Source organism: Asparagus officinalis, chromosome 5 (assembly GCF_001876935.1).
Source record: "Asparagus officinalis chromosome 5, Aspof.V1, whole genome shotgun sequence".
NCBI lineage: Eukaryota > Viridiplantae > Streptophyta > Magnoliopsida > Asparagales > Asparagaceae > Asparagus > Asparagus officinalis.
Window position 1 is genome coordinate 120711224 of NC_033798.1, and position 11558 is coordinate 120722781.

Here is an 11558-nt window from a genome sequence, read left to right on the forward strand (position 1 = left end):
ATTTACCCTAAGTTTTTTGAAGAATTTCATAAAGCCCCTAAAGTTTGGGATGTTCTGCCCAAAACCCCCCTTTACTTTATAAATTAAAGAAAAAACTTTGAACTTTCAAAATTATATGTCACCTCTCTGAATTATTGGAAATTGCCATAAACTGCTCTTCTTACTCTCTGCGTACTATAATCTGGAAGCTGTCTTAGTAAAACTAAAAAGTACGTAAGGACTAAATTGTCCAAAACCTGTCTGTGCGAAGTACGTTACAACTTAAAAGCAGCATGCGAACAAGTTCAGAGGGTTTGTTTCCCCCTAATTTATAAGCTCAGGACGTTTTGGCTGAGGACGTTTTCTCCAAAGGTCAGGGATGGTGTGTGAAATTTACCTAATTTTTTTTTCTAATTTATTTGGGTTTTTTTACTACCTCTTGATTAAATTGTGATCTTCCTTGTGCAGCATCAGGGCGAAGAACCTTAATGGCGACAGGAGTGTGATCGAGATAACATTTGAATACAGGTCCGTATCCTCCCTCTCCTATTTTGCGATCGTCTGCGAAGAAATTGGTAGCCTGCTCGATCTCCTCTATTGTATATCTCCGGTATCTAATATCATGTCCCATACCGTCCATTTCTGCTTTCCTTTCTTCAGATTCTTTGAGTGCTTGCATCTCTATGTTTAATCTCTTTTGTGCCTCTAACTCTGCGATTCTCTGCTGAGCTTCGGCGTTTTCAATGGCAGCCCTGCATTTTGCTCGCTCCCGTTCTACCAGTGCTAATGCTGATTCTTCTGCATGTCGAGCTTCTTCAAGCCTTTGCTCTTCCTCTATCTTCCATCGGTGTAGCTCCAGTGCCTGTAGCCAAAAAACTGCTTAGAATACAACTGTTTGAAGACTATGGAAGCAGACCTCCTAACCTTTTGTTTAGCAGTGAGGGCTTCTTTGCAGGCAGCACTGTACATGTCCATTGTTTGCTTCAGTTCTAGTTTCAGCCTCTTCATCTCTGCCTCAACATCATCCTGCAAGGTAGAAAACCATTCGAATCATATATCAGGCTTGAATCTAGTGATATCCAAACTCAAACCCGTTAACCTATTGAGCATTCACCATGGCATGTGATGACCAGGATGTCCCGGTCCCAGAGGAGTTGCTCTGATATGAATAGTCATTCCCTATCGAGTATGCGTCTGCTGATGAACGGTGTGGAGTGTGAGATGATGATTCGAAGCTATGATTGAGAGAATCGGATACATTAGAGAGCCTTGGCGGGTACATTCGGTCGATGCTCGGTCGGTCGATGCTCGGTCGGTCAATACTCGGCCTGCCGGAGCTCATACCGGAGGAGCTGACAAATGATATATCAGCTCCGCCATCCGATGATAAGGAGAGCTCTGCAAAGGACTTGATGTTTGAACATCCCCGGGCTCCTCTGGAGAACGGTGACCTGCATAAAGGGCCGGATCCTCAGTAGTCTTTGATCCATTTTTTGAAAAAAGGGTATATGCTTTCTTACTTGATAGATTCATCACGCATGCTCCTAAAGTCCATCGCTTCCTCTGCTCCTGATGATTCAAAATGTAGAGAGAATTCAGTTAGGTTAAGTAAAAGAGTTGACAAGCGGGTCGTGTTGGGTCGGATTTCAAACCTCTGGAATGTCCTAATGAGCGATCCTTGGTTATATCAGCAGGTTTGAGGCTGGCTTGGCTTTGGATTTGGGCACGAAGAGGTGAGATTGTGGGCGCTGCACGTACTGCATTCCTCACTGACTGCACTTTCCCTTTGGAGATAACCCAAACTGTGCAGAAATCTGGAGCTCCTTTGGATATGTTGGAAGGTATATCTGAAGTCTTGAATCTTCTGAGCAAAAAGACCCTCAATTACTTTAACCAATTCTACTTAATTCTAGGGTTAATTGCAGACACACCCCTTGTAGTATCACTGTTTTGAACTGACTACCTCTCTAGTTTTATTTTTGCAGATAGACCCCCAACTGAACCCCGAGGGTAAATGAGTCCAAAAAAGTTCACCTAGGGGTCTATCTGTAAAAAAAATAGAGGGGTAGTAATATCAAAACAGGGATACTAATGGGTTCTGTCCACAATTAACCCTTATTTATTCTATTAGTTAAGATAATGTCCTCTGTGGTGCAATGAGAAATCATCACATTTACGGACTGTATAAAACTATCATCTTGTTGTAAGTTGAGAGATCGCCACCTAACAAATCCTCCTTTGGAGGGAGCTCCGACGACGAGCTTTTCAATTGCCGCTTGAGAAACAAACTCCACGATGGCTTTTGCTACGTCAGAGTCTTCGAGCACCACGTCCTCGCAGTGTATCTACGAAGTTTGTGAATGTTTCAAAAGCATTAACATGATAAAATTTACGTGAGTTGCAAAAATCCAGTGTATTGAGTTTATATGTTTGTAATCCAAATCCAAATTGTGGTTATTAGTAAAACTCACATCTTTCCGTGTACAGAAGCAACGGAATGGAAGGAACAATTCTTTCGTATGTGGATCCGTTGCGGCTTTATAACCAGCTCCACCATCATCGTGATGATCATGATGACCTAGATAAAAGCAAACAAGCAATTTAAATCGTCATCTGAATAATTTTTTTTTTCTTCAAGAAGCCGAAATCCTACCACTCTTGTTGTTGACATGGATTAAGGTAATAGTCTGGCCCTTGGCAACAACGTTTTCAATTGCCCATTTTAATGCGCATTGGCTTCCTTTATCTTTGTCGATGGCTATCGCCACCAACGGCGCCCCAGCTCCGCGGTCGCCTAGTTCGGCTTGCGGCCTATGATTCAACATTGAAGTTTCGCTCGAACAGTTTTCTAACTATTTCTATGCTCTCTCTCTCTCTCTCTCTCTCTCTCAAGAAATTAGCTCTTTCTCTATGATTTTCTTCTGCTTATGTGATATTTTTTCTGAAATCCTTTTCTCCCCTCTTAATTTTTAGGAAGGGGAGGAGCAAACCTCCAATATAGTTTCTCTATTTTTAACTTTTGGCATTTTTAGATGAGGCCAACCATCAGTTTCGGATGGTCTAATGTTTGACCTTTTGAAGTTTTATTACAGGTAATTGCTAAATTTATACCTTCCATCTTTCCTCGTTTTCTTGCAACATAATTTTTTTTTGGTGCCCTCTTATTTTGATACTTTTTTTAAGTTATTAAGTAACAATTGTATATATTTAAGGGCATAATTGTTTGTTTTGTCGTAATTGTAGATTATTAATTGTTATATTTATAGTTGGAAAAACATGATACTCTTTAGGGGAAAATGTGTCAATGCCCCCAAAAAATAAAATGGTTGTGACTAGCCCTGTATTATTTTTTGTGTGAGGAAGCCTCTAATACATGAAATAATTGTGTTTAAGCCCATATTTACCTTTCCAACTTAGCACTGAGAGAAATTATTTACAAAACCCAAAACCGCCCTTAACCCATTCCCCCAAAATTTGTCTGCCCCTCTCTCTCTCTCTCTCTCTCTCTCTCTCTCTCTTTTCTCTTCTCACACTCAAAGCTTAGTAATCTTGAGAACCCAAATTCAAAACCCTAGGTTTCAGTCAAACGTCCATTAAATCCAGAAAAAATTATAATAAAAATTTAAGTAAAATGGCCAATAACCCTAATGTGGGGAAGACCGGAAGAGTGAAGGAGACAACACCTAAATGGAAGGGTTCGTCACCGGCATCGCTCGGCTTGGTTGGCGAAGGAGGACGCGCCAAAATCATCCGCCTCCGCATTCGTATCCCCCACCGGTTATTCTTCTCCGACATCCTTCGAGGATGAGGAAAATAACGAGGCAACGGTGACCTTATTGAGCATGAAAAGGGGACCGAAAGTTTGAGGCCGCAAGAGGAGACGCTCGATGGAGCCTGTGCTCATTTCTAAGAAGAAGTAATATCCCAATCAACTGAGTGATTTTGAATTTAATTAATTTTTGTTATAAGTAATTCGTAAAATTATGGTGTTGGATGTTAGCTAAAAATATGAGCGGGAAAAAGGAAGAAAGTTAACAGTTTATTTGTTTGAAATGAGATTGAGATTTATGGTTTTTGTTTATGAAAAAATGGCGGTGAAAAACTAGTTATTGTAGTGTAGAACCAATTTCTTAATTTGAGAGTATGATCTTAATAGTATCAAGTATAATCGTTTTGAAGAAATGTATGTCAACAATTATCATTTGTTGTTAGTTGTTAGCAATGCTTGGCAAATTGAAGCAAGATTAGGAGACTCTTGGATGTGGAAGCAGTTAATTAGAACAAAAAAACAGGGTGATGGCTGATTTAGGAGGAGCTGATAATGTCAAATCCCTTATTATGTCATACTGTATAAACTCAAAGCCAAAACTGTCTGTGTTATATAAAAGGCTATCTCTTGTGTCATGCTCAGTGCCATGGCACAAAACAGTTTGGGGTGGCCTTAATGTGCCAAAGCATGCTTTCATCAGCTGGCTAGCGATACATAACAGACTTCTCACACAGGATAGACTCTTGAAGAGAGGAATAATCAATGCAAACATGTGTTGTCTATGTTCAGGTGCAAGTTTTGAAACTAGAGACCATTTATTCTTTGAATGCACATATTCCTCCTATATATGGAACTCAGTCATGGACTGAATGAAATTCAAATGGAAGTCTTGTAGCTGGTGTCGGATTTGGAATTGGTTTTCAAGTTTGAGAGGAAAGGCTTTACAAGTCAAGCACAAAAGACTAGTATTGACAGCCTCAATATACTGCATATGGCGTGAGAGGAATGCAAGGCTCTTCACTCAGAAGTTTAATAGTGCAGATCATTTGATCCAAGTCATAAAATTTGAAGCCTCAACCATCATTTTTAACAAGCCTTCTTAGTAGGCATTGTCGGTTTTAAAAGGTTGTTTGTGCTCTCCATTTTTGAATTGTATGTGCTCTCAGTTGAATACTGAGTTTTTGTGAGGTGTACATAATTTCATATAAGGTGGATGAATAAAAGTTCTTTCATTTACCAAAAAAAAACCTTTTCATATTATCCTCAAAATGTTTAGATAAAGTATAGATATGAAGCCGTCCTTTGCAAGCAACAGTCTGGAATATTAGTATTATACAAATTTAATATTTTTATTTATCCAATATTATATATCTAACTAGCTTGCTACTTTATATCATACAGTTTTAGTTATGGAATTTTCGTTTCCTTATATATGAAGGCTATAATATGTGGTGTTGATACACTTTAAGTAACTACTCTCGACGATGAATCTGATGTCATACGTGCCAGGCTTACAGCTGAACTTCTAGTAGAAGGATGTGAATAGAAGAAGTAGAAGGATGGGAACAGAAGAATCAAGTAGAGGTATTAGATAAGGATGGGAGAACGTTGTTCTAAAAATTGATTGATTGAACCAAAATTTGTGTGCATGTCTGTATTATGTATATTAATTTAGTTGTGTAAACAGTTGATGTGGATGACAAACAATGCAACAAGCTTGACCTTTATTGTTCTTGTTGTATTTCTGGTATTTTTGTCACCATATGTTTACGTTTTGTTTTGATACAACATATATTTAACAGGTTCAAATGAAAAGCTACATGTTCACTTGAATGTCAACAGGAAAAGCCAATACTTAACATGCACATTTGACAAGTTAACATATTCAGTTGCATGTTATTATGGTATAAAGAAAGCTGACATGTAATAGTGAAAGTTAACATATTATGTTGAAAGTTAACATATTCAGTTGATAGTTAGCGTGTAGAGCTGAAATATAACATGTTCAAGTTAACATATGCAGATGAAAGTTAACATATACAGCTCACAGTTAACATGTTCATGTAAAAATCAACATATACACCAGTACATATACACTTGAAAGTTAACATATACATATGAGAGTTAACATGCTCACGTGAAAGTTAACATGTTCAGGTTAAAGTCAATATTTTCAGCTTAAATTTAATATATTCAGCTGAAAGTTAACATCTTCACTTGAAAGTCTAAAGAATTTGAAAGTCAACGTGTATAGTTGAAATATTCAGCTGAAAGTTAACATCTTCACTTGAAAGTCTAAAGAATTTGAAAGTCAACGTGTATAGTTGAAAGCCAACATGTTCATCTCAAAGTAAAGAATTTGAAAGTCAACGTGTATAGTTGAAAGCCAACATGTTCATCTCAAAGTTAACATAGTCAAATAAAAGATAACATGTTTAGCTAAAAGTTATCCAGCTGAAAGTAGTTTTAGCACCAATATATTTTATAGAAAATACAAACAGTATACTTCAGCTAAACAAGTACATTACACAAAACTTCTTATATTTTTACAGCTGATATTGCTTGAGTACACAATAGCATTTTCGTAGCAGCATATTATTATTTTTGTAGCAGCATATTATTATTTTCTTACATCTAAAAGTTAACATGTTTAGCTGAGAGTTATCGTCTTTAAATGAAAGTTAACATGTTCATGTTAAAGTTAATATGTTAGAATGAAAGTTAACATATAGCAGAAAGTTAACATATTCATCTGAGAGTTAACATGTTCAAGTAAAAGTTAACATGCTCATGTTGACATGTTTGGCTGAAAGTTAACATATACATCAGAAGGTTAACATGTTTAGTTAAGAGTTAACATTTTCAAGTGAAAGTTAACATATTCATGTTAAAGCCAACATGTTTGTCTAAAAGTTAACATATACATATAAAAGTTAATATGTACAACTTGTAGTTAATTTTTTTAATCAAAAGTTAATTTGTTCAGCTAAAAGTTAATATCTTCACTTAAAAGTTAGCTAAAGAATCTGAATGTCAACGTGTACAGTTGAAAACCAACATTTTCTTTTGATAGTTAACATAGTCAAATGAAATATTAGCTCAAAGTTATTCAATTGAAAATTTTTATAGTACCAAGATATTTAACAAGAAGCAAAAACAGTATAACTTAGCTAAACAAGTACATTATACAAAACTTCTTACATTCTTACATCTGATATTGCTTGAATATATAATATGAGTCTTACAACTTCACAAATTATAAAAGTCTTTCACAATATACTATAAAATTATGGACGATCTATATTTCTCTAACAAAAGTATTATTGTAAGTAGTAGTCCACCGTAATCACCAATTGGCTCATTGCAAGTTGCACGATTGTGACCCTCAGCTTTGCATCGAGAATATTTTGCTGAAATCACAAAGCTTACGTCACACAAAGCATAGTTTTAAAAATAGTTTATTGATTACTTACATTTCAGTAAGAACTTTCTGATTTTTTCCAGAAGTAGAACCCTCTATATTAACAACAACTTGCATGTGAATCTTCGTACGACCAATATTTCGATTGTGTTCCAACATGCACTTCAAATCATCTTCATTATCAACTGAAAAACTCAGGTTCGGGTGCCTCTCAGATTTATATATCAATGATAAAGTATCTTGAGGTACTTTCAGTCTATCAGACACATCAACTTTCAATTCTAAAAAGCTTGTTGTAGATTTGAGCATCAAGAATATAGCCTTATCGCCTAACGACGCCATGCAAGTCAAGTCTTTTGCGGTCATTGGGGGTTGCTGAAAGTTATGAGAACAATTATGAGGAGTAATTGAGAGGATTTTTAGGACATTAGGGGTTGTAGAAATTTGAAGAATAAAAACTCTAATATCATAAATGAGAGAGTGAGAGATAAAACCATAAAATACATAACCCGTGATGAGTTAGCCTAGTAATGGAGGGAACCTACACTTTTTTCCCTCCATTTTCGCCGTCAAATCGCGTTAATTGCGATGGCAGCGATCACCGGCTCTATGGGTTAAGGGGAAGGTTTTCTGAGTGAGAGATGAGGGCATTTTGGTAGGTTTTGAAAAATACATAGAGTACATGTATAAAAGTGGGCTTTTGGGGCTGCACCATACTTTTTCACCTCTTTTGGGGCTAAAGAGTAAGGAATAAAGTTGCTGGGGCTGGGCCACATCAGCTTCCTGATTTTGGGTCCTTCACACATTTTCCCCTACTCTTTACTTAAAAAAGAAAAAGAAAAAGAAAGACACACCTTTTATGCAAATAGTATTTTCACAACTTGTACTTTTGTGGCTGTTGACGCGCTATCACAACAAAAACAATGAAAGAAAGGAACCGGTTTGCGACTCCATGAAAAGAAAACTAAATATTACCGAAATGTAATACATAAGTATGTAGTAGCAAATAAGCTTGCCCGAGAAATATAGCAATATCCCAAGCTGCTGGAGTTTTATTATTAGGTTACCTAACAATCAATTCTAAAAGGTTGACTTTCTCATTGAGACCGCGCACAAATTCCAGCTGGCTTGGATTAGTATGTTTAAATATAAAACTACATTTCCTTGGTTCATCTACTCGTAGTTACAAGAATTAGATCACTGTGATTATTATACAAATCATATTGCTCGATACATAGATGTCGCAGAGAAGAAAAAACAACTCAAGTTCGGGTCTGATCTTGGTCAGGTAACCGTCATGAGTTCAAATTAGATAGCACGATATTGGTAGAGAGAGATCTCTCCAAGGCCCTTCTGATGCATCAATAGTCCAAAATGATGGCGAGGATTAGGCGTTATATATCTATACTACTTATAAAAGAGAATACCCATGTCAAAACTTTTGATTTCCTTTTTTACCCCCTCAATTTTTTATAACTCAAAATTATACTATTAATTATAAAACTAATGATCCATAACCTCTCATTAACTATGCACCTTTTTATTTTCTCAAATTATTTGGTTATTCACTAGAATATATTAATAATTTATAATGATAAAAAAATTCATGAATATATGATAATTTATTATAAATAATTATTAATTATATAAAATAGTAAAATCCATTCATTTAATAAATTATTGCACATAATTATAACTATTAATAATAGTATAAATATGGGTTATTTATTTATGTTGTAAATAATATTACATTGTTCGATAATTAATATCATCTTAGTAATACAATTTTGGATTTTATAAGTTAAAAATACTTTTATTTTAGAAAATTAATGTATATAAAAAATTTGGATCCTTTAAATTTATGAGACATATATTTTTCTCTTCTTTTCTTCAAAATATTTGGCCACTCGCTAGAATATTCTAATAATTTATAATGATAACAAAATTAATAAATATATTATAATTTAATATAAAATAATTATTAATTGTAATGAAATAGTAAAATTATTTATTTAATAAAATATTGTACATAATTATAATTATTAATAATATTATAAATAGGATTTTTTATATTATAACGATTATTACCCTTTACGATATTATAATATCGTCTTAGACATAAAAATTAAATATGGGACCAATAAAGGGGACAAGTGAGGTGTCCCATTCCTATTGGATAATGACTTGGCCATCATTAATGATGGCTAACTAATTATCCAATAAGAAGGGGACACCTCACTTGTCCCTTTTATTGGTCCCATATTTTGGGTCCCCGTAGCAAAGCTCTTAATTATTAAACAATGTAATATTCTTTATAACATAATGTCATATAATATTAAAAATTATTTCCATTATTTAATAGATATTGTAATAAAATATGTACATGACATAAATATTTAATAATTTAAATGGTTTAATTATATCAATAGTGTTACTTAAACTAATGATTATATTATTATTTAATAATTATACTCCTAAATAATTGTTTAATAGTATAATAAAAAAAATTAAATAACTATTAAATGTATGTTAATAATATTATAAGTACTAATATTAGTATAAGTTAAAAAAATTTAATCATAGTGCAATAAAATAATTTTTAATGGTTATATATAATTTATTAAATAATATAATATTAAATACAACAAAATATCCACGTGCAAAGCACGTGCATTATACTAGTAGTTTTAAATATAGTTACTTATGTTAAAGAAAAATAATACCTAGTGAAAGAATGGTGGCCAAATGGAGCTCTCAAATTAATTAGTGATTATTTTGTTTGTTGAGAAGAAAGGGCAACAAGCAACCTTATAATGTTTATTTGTTTAAAAGAAAAGGACATATGGTCAAAAACCTTCTGATCTCGCAATCTCAGAAACTAAGGTAGGATCTCGTGCTTTGAACTGGGAAACAACCAAGAAAGTTAACAAAATTCATAATTTTGAACAAAGACATTCTCATATCTTTAACACTAAGCTAGAAAATGATAACTAATTGGGAAAATAATTAATACAACTCGAGAATAATACCCACAAATTGTCGCAAACCTAGCTCATTTCTAAGAAGAAAGGGATCGAGGAAAGAAATCAGACAAAAAAGCCACTTGCAATCTCCAACAAAACCAAATTGATTAGCATCGGTCCCTCTCAATACTTGCAACAAAAAGATACGGAGGGAGGGGGAAAAAATAGAACAAACTAGCTGGAAAAAAGAATCACCAAATAATCAAAAACTAGCCCTAAACAGAATACTAACCCAATTAATCAAAGAATTCCAAACCTTAATTCACCTCTCACATAACTTGTGCCCCTCCAATCACATGATCCGTACGAGATGAAGAACTCAAGTAAAGCATCGAGGGAAAATCATCAAAGCCTTGAAAGAAGCCATCCACGTCCCCTAATCCACCCATATAATTATTATTATCGCTGCCACCCAAACTCTCATCAAGCCTCCACTCTGCTCTCTCCTCCTCCTCCTCCTCCTCTTCCCATTCCTTTTTAATCATTTGTCTTGCCTTGTTCTTCAGTGCTCCTCCCTTTGTCGGTATTCCAGTGAGCCTCTGAACGAGCTCCTTGAAACTTGCCGCATCGGTCTTGATGATCTCCGGCTCAATTATGTGAACTATTCGTATCTTTGGGTTCGGCTTCGATATCGAGCGGGAGTCCTCGCTCATGCTCAGTGCGGTTGGCTTTGGAGGACTCATTTCATAGGCTTTGGCGTTCGTGTTGCTCTTCATGAGTATTAGGGTTAGGGTTTGGGGGATGGGAGAATGAGGTTTTAAATAGGAGGGAGGGAGGGTAAAAGTGGGAATTTTCTATTGTTTCTTGTTTTTGAATTCCATTGTTTCGTCATGGTTTATTTTATTTTATTTTATTTGGCTTGATGAGGGAACTTCCCCGTGATCTTTTGGATTGGACGGACACTGGGTATTAAACCCCTAGCGCGGCTAAGGGCGTCCCGCAAAGCGTGGACTCGGGTATTTATCGTTAACACGTTCAAATTTCTTACCTGATTTATTTAAGGGAAAAATGTGTCCAGGCCCCAAAAGCAGAAACTTCATGTGACAAGGCCCCTCATAGTTTTCTCCATGTGGATCAGCCCTTTGAAGTGTGACACTTTGTACCGCAGCCCCTTTTTATCAATTATCACATACCAGCTAAGCTAAAATTCTCAAACTATCATTATCCTCTCTCCTCAATCTCTCTGACCCAGCACTCATATCATCTCTCTCTCATCTCCTCTCTCTCTCTCTCTCTCTCATCTCCTCTCTCTCTCTCTCTCACCTCTCTTTAAAACTAAGAGCTTTCTCAAGCTCGTCGTCCTGGCCGAGACGCACAGAGCATTAATCTATTAGCTAGAAGAAGAAAAGAAAAAAAAAGAAAAAAA

General features: G+C 35.3%; 1 protein-coding gene and 1 pseudogene across 1 annotated transcript; both read right to left on the reverse strand.

The window, feature by feature from the left end:
* Nucleotides 1-2992, reverse strand: part of LOC109840976 — a 4546-nt pseudogene extending 1554 nt beyond the window's left edge.
* LOC109843534 (VQ motif-containing protein 25-like) lies at nucleotides 10401-10933 on the reverse strand. Its single transcript, XM_020412470.1, has one exon. The coding sequence runs from the start codon at nucleotides 10906-10908 to the stop codon at nucleotides 10462-10464; it is 447 nt and encodes a 148-aa protein (XP_020268059.1). The 5' UTR covers nucleotides 10909-10933; the 3' UTR covers nucleotides 10401-10461.